Source organism: Cololabis saira, chromosome 1, assembly GCF_033807715.1.
Source record: "Cololabis saira isolate AMF1-May2022 chromosome 1, fColSai1.1, whole genome shotgun sequence".
Taxonomy (NCBI): domain Eukaryota; kingdom Metazoa; phylum Chordata; class Actinopteri; order Beloniformes; family Belonidae; genus Cololabis; species Cololabis saira.
In genome coordinates this window covers 14,537,914-14,556,415 of record NC_084587.1, presented here as the reverse complement: position 1 = coordinate 14,556,415, position 18,502 = coordinate 14,537,914, and the positions used below count along the sequence as shown (strand labels likewise).

General features: G+C 38.7%; 1 protein-coding gene across 1 annotated transcript in view; it reads left to right on the top strand.

The window, feature by feature from the left end:
• Positions 1-4,061: 4,061 nt before the first annotated feature.
• gpr83 (G protein-coupled receptor 83) overlaps positions 4,062-18,502 on the top strand; it is a 47,633-nt gene continuing 33,192 nt past the window's right edge. The window contains exons 1-3 of the mRNA XM_061718126.1: positions 4,062-4,137; positions 5,486-5,868; positions 6,854-6,979. Coding sequence (XP_061574110.1) covers positions 4,062-4,137; positions 5,486-5,868; positions 6,854-6,979 — 585 coding nt within the window. The remainder of the gene's footprint in view (positions 4,138-5,485; positions 5,869-6,853; positions 6,980-18,502) is intronic.

The following is an 18,502-nucleotide window of genomic DNA, read 5'->3' as shown; positions in this document are numbered from 1 at the left end:
TAAATGTTTGCAACTCCAACCTAGTCTTACTCCCACATCACAAGTATAAAACATTTAATCATGCAACCGTGGTATAGTTCTTAGTAGTTTTATTTATTTACACCTATCTTTATTTATTCATCTAATTATTTTCCCAGTGATGATCTTAATGCAAGACATACCACGATGGTATCATGAATCATCATTTTTAACACTTGAACTGTGAAAGAGTTCTAGTTTGTGTGTGTGTATAATATATATATATATATATATATATATATATATATATATATATATATATATATATATATATATATACACACATATATGTGTGTGTGTGTCTACAAGTACACTTAAGATGTCTGTGTACTTTTATTTGTTGACAGTCATTTTAAATTACATAAAGAAGAAAAAGACCACGTAAATGTTACATAACGAAATGTGAGGTCAGCACAATCGAAACCTCTGTAATTATTTTTGCAAAACAAGATGGTAAACTCAATGAATGAATCGATGACTAAACACTTTGTGGCAACACTGCAGCATTGTGTGTTATTTGGAGATAGGCAGGGACACATGTTAAGTGAAAGACGAGATATGAAAGGCTTTGTTATGATGAATAAAATGAAAATGATAAATAAACACTGCCCTGTTTTATAAAGCTTGTTCATGGCCCTGGAAAAGCATCATTTTTCAGAAGTTCAATGTTCCCAATAATAACAAATATAGCTTAATCAATATTCTTTCAGAAAAGGTTTCGTAAGGAGAAAGCAAGCGAGTAACTGATCAAGGCTCAGAGACGCAGGAACATCCACAGAGAACCGGGGTCTCAGGTGAATTTGCTGGTCTTCATCCCAAGTGTGGGTTATTTCATTTTATTCTTTCATTCATTGATTTTTTTCTATGTCTTCTTCATTCAGTTCAGGGTTTGCGATAGAGTGGCAGCAAATGAAAGGGTTGCACTTAACAGGTCACTTATGGTAAATTGTAAAAGGCAAGATATCTTTCTCCCTCTTTGCAGACTGTGCCGACTGTGCAGATGTGTCAGAGATCTGGAGCCACTAGAGAACCTTAAAGATACAAAGTCACCTTCAATGTACTGTGTCTGAGAGACATGAAATTAGGTCTCTTCATTTGTAGCAACCTAAATAAGAACAAAAAAACGTTATGTGGCAATGCCACTTCTAACCAAATGGGGGCGCCATAGTAAAATAAAGTTTCTGAGCCAGACATCGTAGTGCACCTTTAGTGGGACAAAGCGGTATCACAAGACAAGACATGTCTCGAGCTGCTCTTTTGTTAACAAAGCAGATCTATATATCCCCATGTGGTCGGAAGGGATATTGCTACATACAGTGGCTTTAAACACAGTGAATTTTGCTTCAAACAGGGGCGGACTGGTAATCTGTGCATCCTGGAAAAGTCCAGAACGGCCGTCCGTTGGCCCTGTTGAATAACCAAAATTTTCAGTCTATCAACTAAAAACAGGTGGCGCTAAGACGATTGTTTATCAGATATAGGCCTACAAACCAACAAAGCAGACTAACGTTGGTGTCTGTCAGCAAAAAGATGGCAAGCAAAGAACATAAGGAAGTTGGATGAGAAAAGCTAAAACAAAAGAAAGCCAAGTCACTTGTAGAAGATGCTTGAAAATGTAGAAAGCTCACAGAGCTGTTTGGCAGCAGCAGTAGCGGTGATGTCGGCCAAAGCACTATAATCACCCAGGAAGACTGAGCACACGGTGGACACCTGAGCAAACACATGCTGATGAAGGGCCGGCAGCTGAGCAGGGTGATTATTATTGGCAAAGTCAGTTACAAATATCAGTGATGTAGATTTTTTGCTCTCTTTTACAATGCATATAAGCATATAAGTGACTGTAAAATACAGTATAAAAAACAATGTCTATGTTCCCTTTTGTTTAGGAGATGCAAGTGATGTTTTGTCGTTCTTTTATATTAGTGTTCTTGAGTTGTTGAATAAACGATCATAAATAGCTCATGTCTGGGTAGATATTATGACAATATACCACTATAGCATCCCCCCCCCCCCAGTCCATCCCCGGCTTCAAATGTGTAACCTTTGTTGTGATAAGAAGTTGCAAATTCAGAGTCAGAACTTCTGAACTTTCCTTGCAAATTTGCAAGTTCATAAAGCCAGAAAAGAGTCTTCTCTTGCATATTTTTAACTTTATGTATAAAATCTGAATTTCCATGTTACTTCTTTCAGATTTGCAAGTTCATAAAGTTTAAGTTTTTAAAGTTTATTTATATAACACATTTAAAACAAGTTGACCAAGGAGATAGAAGTATGTCAACATAAATACTAAACTAAGAACAATAAACCACAGTGCAATGAATATTGCATGAATACATTTTTTTTTTCTTGCAAATTCTTTAGTTTTTCAGCTCAGGATTTCTAAACGTGCCCCAAAAGTCACCAAATTTTGCACGCAAGCCAGGCCTGGCGGAAGATTTTATATTTAATGGTTTGCATTAATGGGCGTGGCCTAATGGCTCAACAGCGCCCCCTAGAAAACTTTGTGCCTCAAGCCCCACAATACGGTTTGATGTACATGCACGGAAATCAGTACACACCTGTATCATGTCACAACTTAAAGAAAAGTCTCTTGGCGCCATGGCCGAAACCGAACAGGAAGTCGGCCATTTTCAATTAATCATGTCATTTTGGCGCAATTTATGCCATTTCTTCTGCCGTTAATGCGGCCCGAACCGTAACGTGCAACCAGGTGTGTTTTACATCAAAATGTGCGTCTCAATCCTGCGACGACGCGCATTACTTTTCTCAGTCAAAAGCGTTACCGTGCCGACGCTAGATGCCAAAAAGCGCGCCCCCCCCCCTTCATCTGATTGATCCATATTTGATAGTTCCTACTTTCTGCCATAACTTTTGAATGGTTTGACATAAAGACTCGTGGGTGGTGTCATCAGACTCAGTTTTGAGTCCTTGACCTTTATTGGTGAAAATTGCACGAGCGAGGGGCCGTTCATTGCTGCTTGCAGCTTTAATTACTATCGTTCTCTTAAAGATTTGTGAGGTTTTAAAGGCAGAATTTGTTGGGGGGTTTTTTACAAAAGAACAACTTTAGTGTTCCTAGATCCGACCATCTCCATTTCTCTCTCCTCCGTTATGCCTTAATATTCCTATATTACACAATTGTATTATGAGCTTTGGAGGACAATCGTGGCAGAAAATTCTTATAAGCCATAAAAGTTTATTTGTTATCTGAACTCACAAAGGTTTTAACCTTCCCACTGCACAGTAGTTTAAGAATCTTGGATAGGGCCCCTGAGGGCCAGAGATGTGCTCGGGTCAACCAGGGAGGCAGATTAAAACTCGAAATCACTGCACCACACTGAAAAAAATTAACAAGACATTGTGCATTTTTCCCTTAACAAGCAGTATTTATGTAATCCCAGGCAATCTTTTCATTTACACACAAACAACAAGCAACGATCTTGTTGTATTTACCTTTCCTTTAACAATTTTAATCCATTGGGCAGATTGACCAACATTTAGATGAAACATGCTTTATTTGTTTAAGTAGAACATCACAGTAAAAAATATCTTGCTTGATACTTTAAAAAAATTAATACCACTTTTTCGCATGAGATTTTCATGTAGATCAAGAAAGACTAGTCTTTGTATAAACTACTCAATTTTTAGTATGTACAAAATTCATTTGCAAGTAAAGTCAACTTAATTTTTGCAAGTAAAGACAACTTTTTTAATTAACTAATTTTGATAAATAAAGTAAACTTAACACAATTAAGTTGACTGTACTTGCAAAATGTATTATTTACATACAAAAAATTAAGTAGTTCATACAAAGACTAGTCTTTCTTGATCTACATAATAATCTCATGCAAAAAGTTGACTTATTTTTTTTTTTTTTAAAGTAGATCAAGCACAATATTTGTATCCGTGCATAAACAGCTCTCCTGTTGCCAGTATCTGATTCCCTCCCAGCATTTGCAGTTGAGATAGTTTTCTCCGTCTGTTACCCCCCCCACAGCCCCTCCAGTTGTAATCAAAATTCCGCCCATGCACACGTCTCACTGATGCTCCTTGTTAAAAACCTGCAGCCGCTGAGTCGCATCACACAACTTGTTGCTCCTGCATCTCAGCATCACCTGAGTGAGTCCAGTCGGAACTCAGCTCGGGGTCCCAGCAGATTATTATTCACAGGATTGCAATTCAGTGGGACTGGTAGAATGAGGGGAACAAGTGTTTGGTTATTTCTCTGTTTCTGCTTGAGTAATTATCACCGGGCAGCACCAGCATCAGCACCAGCATCAGCATCAGCATCAGTCTATTGGGCAGATTGACCAACGTTTAGATGAAACATGCTTTATTTGTTTACGTAGAACATCACAGTAAAAAATATCTTGCTTGATACTTTAAAAAAATTAAGACGACTTTTTCGCATGAGATTTTTATGTAGATCAAGAAAGACTAGTCTTTGTATAAACTACTCAATTTTTAGTAAAATTCATTTGCAAGTAAAGACAACTTAATTTTGATAAATAAAGTAAACTTAACACATTTAAGTTGACTGTACTTGCAAAATGTATTATTTACATACAAAAAATTAAGTAGTTCATACAAAGACTAGTCTTTCTTGATCTACATAATTTATTTATTTATTTTATTTATTTATTTATTTCAGATCCCCATTAGTTTCTGCCTCAGCAGCAACTATTCTTCCTGGGGTCCAACAGTACAAATATACATTTCTAAAAAAACTTTTACAGTACAATATAAAATGTTAGTTAAACAGAATAAAACAAAGTAGATAACAAGTACAAAGAATAACAACTAAAAAGAAAAACAAGACAAAAAAACAAAAACTAATAAAAACTAAAGATAATAAGAAGCATAAAACAATGAAAAAAAAAAGAAAATGAATTTTCCTAAATGAAAAAACGAAAATGAAAAAAACAAATAACAACCAAAAACAGATAGATTAAAGATACACCCAAGTACAATTAAAGATAAATAAGTGCATAATAAATGAGGCAAATACAAAAATAATAATCTCATGCAAAAAGTTGACTTCTTTTTTTAAGAAGATCAAGCACAATATTTGTATCAGTGCATAAACAGCTCTCCTGTTGCCAGTAGCTGATTCCCTCTCAGCATTTGCAGTTGAATAGTTTTCTCCGTCTGTTTCCCCCCCACAGCCCCTCCAGTTGTAATCAAAATTCCGCCCATGCACACGTCTCGCTGATGCTCCTTGTTAAAAACCTGCAGCCACTGAGTCGCATCACACAACTTGTTGCTCCTGCATCTCAGCATCACCTGAGTGAGTCCAGTCGGAACTCAGCTCGGGGTCCCAGCAGATTATTATTCACAGGATTGCAATTCAGTGGGACTGGTACAATGAGGGGAACAAGTGTTTGGTTATTTCTCTGTTTCTGCTTGAGTAATTATCACCGGGCAGCATCAGCATCAGCACCAGCATCAGCATCAGCACCAGCACCAGTATCAGCATCAGGGAATGAGTCCTCCTTGTTGGGAGAGGAGACACTTCCCGGCTCGGAGCGTTCACTCAACGCCTCGGGACAGCCGGGGAAAAACAGGACTAGTTCGGGGATGTTGTTGCTGGACTTTGACGACGGGACGCTGGAGGACTGGCGCTCCCTGGCCAACAGCAAGAGCCGCGGCCGGGAGTCGCAGGTCGGCGGCGTGAAGGCGCTGCTGGTGGCCGCGTACTCGCTCATCATCGTGGTGTCTCTGTTCGGAAACACGCTGGTCTGCCACGTGCTGGTGAAGAACAAGCGCAGCCAGTCCTCCACCAGCCTGTTCATCCTCAACCTGGCCGTGGCCGACATCTTCATCACGGTCCTCAACACGCCGTTCACCCTGGTGAGAGAGAGCAACTTTAGGGCTGATTTATGGTTCCGCGTTAAATCGACGCAGAGCCTATACGGCGTAGGTTACGCGGCGACGCGATACCGTTACGCCGTACCCTACGGCGTATGCTCTGCGTCGATTTAACGCAGAACCATAATTCAGGCTTTAGTGGGACTGCAGTTTGCATGGCTGGATGGTTAAAGTTTGGAAGTTTTATGGTGTATGTGATCCTCTTAAATCTATAAAGCTGTAGCATTATTGGATGCATGCATTTTTGAGACCTCTGCATCACCTCCATTATAGAAAATATACAGTTTAAAATAAAAGTACCCAAAGTTTTCATAATGATCCAAAAATATATATACAAATATTATTAAGAAACCATTAAACATAATTGGAAGTGGGTTTTTTTTGTAAAAAAAATATTTAATTTTTCAGGATAAAATACACAATAGCCAGCATTATAAAATTAAAGATCTTTCGATTTGATTAGATTTTTATTTGTCTCAAACATGCACAAGCATACAAACAAACGGTATGTATAATAATATTTAAAAAAAAATAGCACATTGCGATGAAGTGCAAGTTCGAGAAGGAGTTGAAGGAAGCAACGCTTGACGAAACGTTTTTTAATGTACCTTTTCCAGGCTTTTTAAAGTAGTTTTAAGGATCTTGACACCAACAGGTGGCGCCAGTGGGGCCCTCACAATCCTGGGGCGTTTGTTTTTTCTGTATTGAAATAAACTATTGATTTTAAACTCGACTGTGAACAGTTGATGAGAAAAGAAAAAATGAGGAAAGAAAAAATCACGATCCTGTTACCATCAATTTAATGAGTGTGTGATCTTGGGATGTTAATTAATTCATAAAGACTTATCACCATTTAAAAGGTGAAAGTGGAAAATGACAAGTGCCTTTGACTTATACAGTGTGTGTGTGTGTGTGTGTGTGTGTGTGTGTGTGTGTGTGTGTGTGTGTGTGTGTGTGTGTGTGTCAGGTCCGCTTCGTGAACAGCACATGGGTGTTTGGAAGGACAATGTGTCACATCAGTCGCTTCGTGCAGTACTGCTCCCTGCACGTGTCCACCCTCACCCTCACCGCCATCGCCCTGGACCGACGACAGGTTTGTCCTCACCAGAAAACAAAACAACAAACAACATGAGCCTTGAGAAGAATCTACTCAACGACTGAAATGAATCATACTTTGTAATGAGTAATCGTGAAGCAAAAAAACAAAACAAGGAATCTTTAAAACCAAGTGCCATCATTATTTTGATCCCCTGAACAGACAAGAATAGCAGAAAACATGTACGAAGAGAAATGGGTAGCTCACCCAGTTTTCCTTCTTTTTTTTTATTTAATATTTTTATCCCCCATTTTTTACCCATTTTATCACCCAGTGCTCCTACCTAAGTCAGTCCTGGGCTTTGCCATCCTCTGCCAACCCCGGGAGCTCAGGTCTCCTCCTTACCCTGAGGAGTGAGCAGGCCGCTTCTTTTCACCAGACAGTTTTCCTTTTTTGAGGCCAATGATGAGGTGCAGTCCCTTCGGTGACAACTGGTTCTGAAAGTGACCCGGTTTCCTTGGACCCCCGTGTTGAATTCCACATACTTTCAGCCAAGGGTGAAAGTAGATTAAAGTTCTTGCTGGTACTACGACCAGTATTCGAGTTGTAAAAAAAAAATCAGGGTGGATGGTGGATTTTATCATATGGGGACAGATAATTTGTGCTGATTACAAATAATATAATATATTACAAATAATAGCACTGACCAAAACACCTGCAGAAATACTGCAGGAATGACATAGCAGCAGTTAAATGCAGCCTTCTGTAAGCTTTAAATATCCACTGGGCTTACATCAAATACATCAAAAAACAACAATAATAAACAGTTTTCTGAACTTATCAATATGACTCTGTCCTTCACAGGATAAGTAAAATGGATCACTGCAAAAACTCAAAATCTTAACAAGAATATTTGTCTTATTTCTAGTTAAAATGTCTCATTTTAGTAAATAAATCTCATTACACTTAAAACAAGACTCATCACTGGAAAAAACAACAATTTTCACCTGTTTCAAGTAGATTTTCACTTGAAATAAGTAGAAAAATCTGCCAGGGGAACAAAATTTTTTTGCTTGTTATAAGAAGATAAATCTTGTCCCACTGGCAGATTTTCCTACTTATTTCAAGTGAAAATCTACTTGAAACAGGTGAAAATTGTCAAATAAGTTATTTTTCTGGTGATGACTGTAAATGTTGAAATAACAGTAAAACCACATTCATTGATGAAATGACATAAGGGATGGAAAGGGGGGATAGCAGTTTTACAGGGGGGATGATTTGGACCATTTTTATTTCAAGGGGGGATGCCATCCCCCCTCATCCCCCCTCATCCCCCCTCAACTACAGTACTGACTACGACCCCAACCTTCATCTCTTGTTCTCCTCCCACCCCCAGCTTCTTGCATCCCTGAACACACATTAAATTTTTTAACGCCTGTATGGTGTAGAAATTAGAAACACAACACTGTGTAGGCCTATAGCAAATTATTTATTTAAATGGTGTAAATAAAGGCCAGTCCGGACCTAGGATTGTCACAGAATAATTTGTAAATGTTGACAAAACTTTCAAAATCATAACAATTTGTTTTGTTTCAAATTAGAATAAATTTACAGTTAAATTCATCAGCAGCTGAACAGCTAACAAGTCTCTGTCTTTGAATTTTCAGAACATTGGGCACATAAATGAAAAAGGAGTAAAAGATGAGTAAAATGTCTCAAAATGTCTCTTACAATGTGTGCTTTGAAATGGAAAATAACTTTTTAAGCATTTTTTTCATCAAAGCAAAACACTTAAAACATAACAAAAAACATTACTTCAACATTTTTGACCTTTTTTCTTTTTTTCCTGAAACGAGGAATGAAAACCAATCACAAATATCATATTTGTGATTATTTGGCGTGTGATTATTTACCAGCATATTTGAAATATGCTGGTAATGTGTCAGCCAACCACAAAAATCTTTGGAATTTTGGTTGAATCATTTATTTTTTGTCCTTGCCCGGTGCAAATGATATAAATAAAGTGCATGGTTTGGTCGTGAAAAAATAAAAAGTAACGTTACGTGAACAATAAATCAAACGCTCCCTTCCATACAGTGTGTGTGTTTAGGAAGTAAAGACTGGAATACGATATTCACAAAAGCACAAATAGTGGGGTTTTACTAATATTTATATCGTACAAATATTTTAAAAATTACGAAAAAAACAGGTCGGGACTCAATTAGATTATATACAAAATACCATTAAACAAAAGATGTATTCTTTATTTTGGGCTTGCATATTTGCTGTTGTTGTCATTTGTTTGGTGTAACAGTGGCTATGAGAACCACTTCTGCTTTGAAACGTTCTCAGGGATGTTAATTTCTGAGCTGTGAATAAAGACCCAACAGAGCATAATCACTCTGAAGCCTTGTTTGCACACTTGCTCTGCCGTTTATACTTCTGCGTTATTGTTTGCATCACTCTGTAATTACACCACCATTGCTAGGCTAGTCACCATTGTATCAGGGACGTGCAGAGACCTTTGGAGGGGCAGGTGCTGAAATTTAAAAAGGGACACATGGAACACGACTTTAACACTTTCCGACAATAACTTTGTTACATTTGTTACTTTGTTACTTTACAATACAAAACACTGTTGTGTTTCGTATTGTAATACCTGCTCTGAACTTCTTAAACCTTACCCACGACAAATACCCCGTATTATAACAAACAAAAACTAATACTGAAAATAAAGGAAAAATACAAAACTATAATAACTTTGGATACCCACTAATCAAAACTAAAGTAATGACAGAAAAACATTCCAGATCTGAATCAAAATAAATAACTGGTGCATGTGCTTCCTGCTGTGCTCTTTGTTATCCAGCTGGTGATGGATCCACGGCCTTTAGCACCTCACTCCACTCCTCTTCCCTCTCTCTCAACCTCCTCTCCTTACGAGGCATGTCTGCACAATTGAATATCCTGATGAATAAAATATAAATCTGATGCAAATAAAACATGCGCCCATGCACGTGTGCACGCACGCACACACATACATGCAGCCAAGTGGGGGACTGCAACTTAATTTAAATTACTTTAAATAAAATCCCATGATCTCTAAAACGGTGGGTAAAAAGACAGAGAGACGAGCAGCTGAATTTTTATCCCTCTCTCTGTCAGCGAGTGGCTAATGGTGACTAATTACTAACAGGAACACACAGTAGCTACATGTTGCGCAGTTGCAAAAAATTTGTGGTTATAGTGAGGCACTTGACTAGGTGAAATTCATCAAGTGCCTTACAACAACAACAAAACAGTAATGTGCACATAATGCTACTGCTGCAAACCAGACCGGGAAGTGAAAATATGCCCTCAGTTGAAGTGTCAATCTCCTGCAGAGCTGCAAAGTGCGCTGCGGCTCCGCTCGCACCAGTGCAGGGGGGGCAGGGCACATGAATCATGATGAGGGCCTGCCAGCGAGGGGGATGTTCATCATATCATTTTATTTAGCTGAATTATTATTAATTGTTAGATGACATTGGTGGATAGGTCCACACTTGAAAATGGAAATCTTTTTTTTTTTTTTTAAAGGCTTTTGGAAAAAGGCCTTTGACTAGGAATGGCCGATATTTTACCGTTCACGATATACTGTCAAAAAAATTCCCCACGGTAAGAATTTGTCATCTCGCGGTAAAAAAAAGATAAATTCCCGTTGATGACGTTTTTGTGTAAAGCTGATTTATGGTTCTGCGTTAAATCCACGCACAACGTACGTGTGAGGGAAAGAAGGAAGGAAGGAAGGAAGGAAGAAAGAAAGAAAGAAAGAAAGAAAGAAAGAAAGAAAGAAAGAAAGAAAGAAAGAAAGAAAGAAAGAAAGAAAGAAAGAAAGAAAGAAAGAAAGAAAGAAAGAAAGAAAGAAAGAAAGAAAGAAAGAAAGAAAGAAAGAAAGAAAGATAAATTCCCGTTGATGACGTGTTTGTGTAACAAACATGGCGGATCTGAGTCATTACAGTTTTGCAGTACAGGTGGACTCATTTAATTGGTTTTTATTAATTAAATTTAATTGGTGTAGTTTAGTAGCATTTAGTATTCTTTTAGAGCAGTGTTTTGGGGGCTCCAAAGACTGAATATGATAGATTTATAGTTAAAAAGGTGGAGTTGAATTGGTATTTTTTTTATCATCATTTTTATCGTTATCGGGATAAATGCCAGAAATGATCGTGATACATTTTTTAGTCCATACCGCCCATCCCTACCTTTGACAGAAGGGCACTTTGGGTATCTGAGCAAAGGGGGCGGGTGCTTGCTCCCGCCCTACCACCCCCCTCCCCCCTCTGCACATGCATGCATTGGATGTTCTTTTCCTGCAACACCGTAGCTCGCATTGCTATGTTTCCTTTTGTTTACTTCCTGTATATAGCTGAGACATATCATAGGAGCAAACAATGTGTTTAGTACACAAGTTCGCTGATAAATGTTGAACATTGGTGGTTTTTACAGACATGGGAGCAAACTGTCTTCCTAGCCGACTTGAAAAGGACGAAGGACAATAAGTGCGTGAAATTTGAAAACAATGAAGAACAAATCTACCGAGCATGTTTCTTGGGGTCTGCGTCGACGCGACACGTGATTAAATTTAGAGAGAGGTGCATGTCAGACTATGCCGTAGCCTACACCGGCGATTGCATCTCATCTTTAGCGGGTCAGATCTCTTCTGAAACAAGGGTGAATTCACAGATTGGAAGATAATGATGGTGAAAGGATGTTAGTTAGCATCATAAGCGAACACATTACAGAATAAACAAAGTGGTTTGTGGAATGGAATTTATTCCTAACATGCTTTAGTTTTATATTTTTATTTCAGCTTTATTTGACCGGGAAGTTTCTTGTGATACAATCTCTTTTTAGAGTGAGACCTGGCCAAGAGGCACAACGGCACAGAATTTAAAGCAAAGTAAAAACGTATGTATGATTAAAACTTTGTAAAACCATTGAGGTGGACCAGTACAAGCAAAACTGAATAAAAATGTACAAGATCAGAGCATATAATAAAATAATTTAAGCCCGGTGTAAGAATAACAGTTACACTCTTCAGTTAAACGGTTGTTGACTAAAGTTTTAATTTTGTGTTGAACCTTCAGTGTATTTTGCACATTGTGGAATACGATTTTTAATCAAGTTCTGGGTGGATTTGGGGGAGTTTGAAGAGGAGGTGATGCGATGAGTGGGAGTCGTGCCCACGGCAGACGTGAGGGGACACAGATATGAAGGTAGTTCGCCCAAAGCCGCTTTCTAAATTAATAAAAATCAGTGCTGTTGCATCTGTTGACTTAGTAAAGGTCACAAGAGCAGAGCAGAAAGTTCACAGTGGTGGGTCCTGAAGGCAGAGTTTATGATCGGTCCTAAAGCACTGTGAAATATGAAATACTGTCTCCAGATAGTCTGAAAAAGCTGCATTCATGTAGCTCTTATTCTTTTCCTTTTAGCTGATCCCTTCAGGGTTCGCCACAGCAAATGATCCATCTCCATTCAACCCGATCCTTTGCTTTCTCTTCTCTTAAACTAACTTAGTCTCCTCTTTGGTATTCCTCTCAGCCTCCTGGCACTTCTAACCTCTTCATCCTTCTACAAGGTTCCAGGGACATCACCAGTACAAGATGCAGTTGACCTGAGTGCTCCTACCTCCACTCTTAAAAATCACTGTGTGTCCCTGCCTCTTCTAGGAAAAAGTATTCACTAAAGCCATTTCCATCCTTTTAGCAATCTAGCACCATCTGTCCTTCTGCACTCCTGTCCTGAATAACACTTACCCATCATTTCCTCTTCACCTGTGTCATCTTTATGTATCTGGACTTGAGACCGGTTCAAAAAGACACTGGCATCTGACACCCTGAGGCTGCATTCTGGTTTAATGTAAATGACATCTCCATAATCCAACACAGGAAAGTTGTTTGTACAAGCTTTTTTCTCACGTCGGGCTTCAGACAGGATTGGTTTCAGTATAAAAAGCCAAGGACAGCTTTAAGGTTTTTTTTTATTATTTTTTTTTTCAAATGTTCCACATGGGCAATCAAAGGCAATTTAACATCGATCCATTAGCCCAAGTATTTGTAGGATTGTACTTTATCTACTGTTACTCTTTCTGAGTTCCAGGTGCTGTTATGCTCTATGCTTTGAGAACAAGCTTAGTCTTAGGGGGAATTTCATATGATGTAGGGGAACCTTGTTACAACCAAAAACGTAATAATGGCCAATAACGTAATAACTGCCAATAACGTAATAATTTTGGCCATTTCAAATGTAATAAGGTCAATAGTGTAATAATGTGCCAATAATTTAATAAAACTTTTGAGCCAATAACGTAATAACTTTTTGCCGATAATGTAATAAGGCATTACATTATTGGCTGGTTATTACGTTATTGTCCTGGTATTAAAAAATTATTACAAAATTTTTACATTATCGGCAAAAAGTTATTACATTATTGACTCAAAAGTTTTATTACATTATTGGCACATTATTACACTATTGGCTTTATTACATTTGAAATGGCCAAAATTATTACATTATTGGCAGTTATTACGTTATTGGCCGTTATTACGTTTTTGGTTGTAACAAACCTGAAGCTGATGGAGGGCACTTATAGTAAGAAAAGGAAATTATAGTATCATCAGCATAAAGTTGGAGATGAACATTTTGCAATTTTCCCCAAATTTATAGGATTTGGTGACTGAAAAGAAAACGATCTGAACTGCTAGCATCAGAAGCTGGAAATTTAAAAACAGCAAACCGAAGTGGGAAGCCAGTCAAGTGGTAACTAGAAGAAACAACACAAAACACAAAAAACAACACATCAGGGTCCTTTGAAGACAAATATGCTCCATGTTCAGTTTTTATTGCACAAATGACATCCTCAAACCAAACTGCAGCCAGGACTGTAACATAAACCCTCCTTCACCAACAGAAAGAACACGTTTGTGCATCTTTCTCATAGCTCCACAAACCTGTTTTCTCCTCATTCCTTCAGATGCATTTAAGGCGTGGAGGCCTCCATCAAGATGGAGAAATGAAATCAATTTCCAGACCGCAGGCTGGAGGAGAGAGAGGAAACTTGATAAGAACCCACCAGGGACATGCAGGGAACATTTGATAACTTGGAGATGGATAATCTCCTAACATTTAACATAGAGTTTAATAAAGGTTTTGACTCCACAGAGATCTAAAAAGCTGCAACTTTTTAGATTATCCCTGTTTGTTAAGTGATTTAATTAAAAAGTTGAAAGGATGAGAAATGAAAACTGAGATAATATTATTTCGTAGCTACTTGTAGTGTTTGTGGATATTTGTGGATATTAAAAGAAGCAAATTAATAAAAGAGCCAGGAGGTGTTGCATATTAAGACTGAATTAAAAAAAATACAATTCTGACACCAGTAGGATCATCCTCATATTCCTACAGTATGTACCTTGAATGAAATGCACAGCTGCAACTGAACTGTCTTAAACTCTGGTATGACTCACTGAATGAGAGAGAGTTGACCATTTCATGGTAGCAGACAGAAGGACAGAAATGTCATCAGACTCTGCTTCACGGAGTTTTGCTTTAGTTTGAAAACGGTGGCGATGATAAAGGATTCTACGACTCATGAAAATGGAAAAGCAGAAGGGCGACAAAAGCAAAGAATCAGGAGGAAATATGGATCCTTGATCTGAAGGTTGTAATGTGACCTGAAAAAAATTGAGTAATTTTAGCGATTAGATTGCACAAAACTAACAGAATGAGACAGAAAATTGGAAGTGGGTATGTTTCCCCTCACCGGTGCAATGGTACACAGTGTCTCTGCAACATCGTGACTATGTCATACTGTACTATAGAGTGAAAGGGCAGTGATTTAGTACACAACAATCATCTCATTTAAGCAGAGGTGAAAGTAAGCTGGAACGGTCCTACCTATGCTTTGATAAAAAGGTTCTTGGACAGAGTTAAATATTCAACGATAAAACACATCTGCTAATGTAATAACATGAACAGAACATCACCTCTTTAGTACCTACTCCCAGGCCCTTCAGCTAGGACATAGGTGCTTTACTACCATCTGGAACCTGTTCATTTATTTTTGTATAAGACACATTAAAAGTGGTTGAATCATTTTTTTCCCCCTTTCTACTTCCTGTTCTGCTGGAGCAGCTGATAACTTCAAAATGTACACAGTTCTTTGGGCATCAGAGTCTGTCACACACACACACACACCTGTCTGCAGGCTGTCACACTGCTCCCTAGAGTAGAGTGTGTGCAGGATGTGACGGACGCAACCACTCATCTTCTCTGCGTCAGTTCATCTCCTCCTCCTCGTCAATGAGTCTAAAGTGAGAGCTTTTGTTTGGTGACAGGCAGTAGATATGGTTTGCATCCAATTCAGAATCTCAAAAAACTACTTCATATCTGCTGAAATCTTCCTGGAAAGCCCATTTGGTTGCCTAGCAACTGGATCTGATTTGAATGTGTGCCCCGTGACCTCTGTCTGTGTCACGATCTTTGACAAAGAGAGAACTAGTTTCTGTTGTTTATACTCTCGGACTTTGCAAACATACCAGGAATCTTTTTAATAGCTTCCTTTAGTGATAGGAATTGGTTTATTTGCAAAATCTCTGAATACAGTATAACTTTACTAAACAACGGCAATACGTTATGACATTAAATCATCTTGCATCCGTGATCACATTCTTTTGGACATTACCCAAAGCTCGTGACCAGCAACTGGTAAATCAGCACCTCTAAAGACTTTGGTCGTAACTCGGAAAAGGGCGGTGCCCTCTCTGGGTCAGGTACTGCCCCTAGTAGAGGAATGCAGGTATCTGCGTCTAAAACAATCACAAACTTATAAAATTGTTCAGTTTAAGACAGAAATAACAGAAGTTTTAGCCTGTTACAGAGCTTTGTCGTCCCTGTGTCACTGAAGAGAAAACAAGATTTGAAACACTTTTCTCTGGGTGACCAGTGTTAAGTGTTGGGATCAATACTCTTGTTTTAGTTTTCTCAACAGTAGATAAACTACATTTATTGATTTTTCTGCCCTCTTGTAATCGCTGGTTGGGATATAAAATGTGCTCACATGTGTACTAAAAAGGCCAGGGACCTTGTTGCGTCTGCTGTTCCTTCTTTTGCACTGGGTCAATTAAATAACATTTTGACCAATGAGATCAATAACTGCTCCCGTGTTTTGACAGCATCCTAACAGGTTTTTCAGATCGAAAGCTTATTGAAGGCTTTATCATGCTGTTTTTATTTGTAGAAGATAAAAGTTATATGTTTTTTGAATTTGTTTCAACGAATAATGAAAGAAAAAGTTTGTCTGAATGTAAACTGTGAGACATCAATGAAACCCTGAGACCCCACACCCGCCTCGCTCCTCCTCTCAGCCTATCTGTGTGTACTGAAAAACAAGACTCTCAAAAACATATTATCTTGGAACATCTGAGGACATTCTGTAGGTTTTATAGATTGTGATCAGTTGCTTTCATGTCTGAAATCTGAAAAATGTAGAGTTCATACAGTGAACAGTGAACTCCCATAACGAATATACTGTATATATATATATATATATATATATATATATATATACACACAGATAATATATTGTCTCAAAGCTGCTTCACTGCAACAAAATTGTTCTATGAAGCAGCAAAAGACACCATTTAGATTTGGGCTTAGTAGTTCAGTACAAATACACTTTTGCAACCACTTATACTCATTATTAGTTCATTATGGTTTGTATGCCTTTAACCATGTAATGCTGAAAGACACGACTCATCCATAGTATTCTTATAAATTAAGGTTTCAGCTCAAACTCTTGTTCATCCTATTATTTCTACCTTCTGTGCAATCTCCTGGTTTTACCCATAGACTGTATAAAAAATACTTGGACAAGCCATACATGTATGAGATGTCACCCATCAATTTTCTAAAAGGGTTTTTCTGGAGACTCCTTTTTTTGTTTGTTTGCACAGCGACACCATCCAACCCCAGTTAATTCAAAATGAGGGCGGGGTAACTGAGCTAAGGTGGAAGCAGCCCACCTTAGCTCAGTTACCCCGAGTTAGCTCATTAACATTCATTCTGATTAACTCTGTCTATAAATTCTCATTTGGACTGAATTGTTTGCTGTGGGAGCTGAAATGAGGACTAGTGTAGCTCTGCTGGGACCCCTGGGCTAGGCCAGTAGGCTGCTCAGTTGCTAGGCCGGCCAATCTCAGGCAACAGTGATCTGAGCTGGCTGTGTCTTGAAACAGTTCAAACCACAGGTCGCTTGACCGGACAACCCAGCTCCTCTGGTTTCTGCAAGAGGTAGAAGCCTATGAGCTTGCGGGAGTCCAGTTCACCTCCTGAAGTTAGTCTTGGCTAGTGGCCCTTAACCAGGGTGAAGAAGCAGTTTCAGGCTAATTTGGAAGCTTTGCCCCGAAACCATTCCTAGCCAACCCCAAACCAGTCGCAGTGGTCTCTTAGGCCCCGTTTACACGGAGCAAAAACGGTGGCGTTTTCATGCATTTTGGCCTTTCGTTTACACGAAAACGAAGCTCAAAGTCACCAAAAACGATAATTTCTGAAAACTCCGGCCAAAGTGCAGATTTTCAAAAACTCTGTTTTCACGTTTGCTTGTAAACGGAGGGAAACTGAGATTTAGGCTTCAGAACATCACATTATGCAACAGAAATGTCACCAGCATCATTTGTGCGACCTGTGTTTACAATTTGTTTGGCCACTCGTCTTGGAAGTAACTGGCAGTCAAGGCTGATTTATAGTTCCGCGTTACACCAACGCAGAGCCTACGGCGTAGGGTACGCGGCGACGCGCACCGTACGTAGGCTACGCCGTCGATTTAACACGGAACCATATTATTCAGGCTTCACACGTGTCATTTGTTGACGTTTTTTCCAGGATTCTGATTGGCTAGCATGACTTTACGCTTCTCGTTACACTGCCCCCTGCAGGTTTGGATGCTCATAGCACCTTAACGGGGTATTTATGCGGGTTCGTGTAAACAAGGATATTTTTCAAAACGTAGAGGGGGAAATATCCGTTTTTGTAAATACCCGGCTATGTGTAAACGTGGCCTTAGTACAGCTAACAGGTCAGTCATTCCTGAAGAGTGGTTATGCTCTCTTAGGTCCTTATTCTCAGCTCAAAAATCAAGTTCACCGAAAGTACAAAACAGTCAGGTAAAATCAACACTAAAGTTGATTTTAGCTGATGAGAAACACCATCTTTGTCATATATGCAGACAGTATGATCCAAGATATAAATGAGAAATGTAGGGCTGTAATCTCCCAGTTGACTGATCGATTTATTAGTCGATGGCTCGACTAAAATTCAGATTGGTCAATTCTTTAATTGAATTTAAATTCATCAGGAGGAATGTACCAAGTTCTAAATGGGGTGTCTAACAGTCTATCTTTGGACACCCGCTTTTTTTTGTTGCTATTTTTGGATTGGCCCAACCCACTGATGACAGATGATTAGATTGTAAAGTAGAAGGACAAGGTCCGGTGATTTGTTGAACTCTATCATGTCAGTCATCTGCTGTGTGGCAGAGTTTCA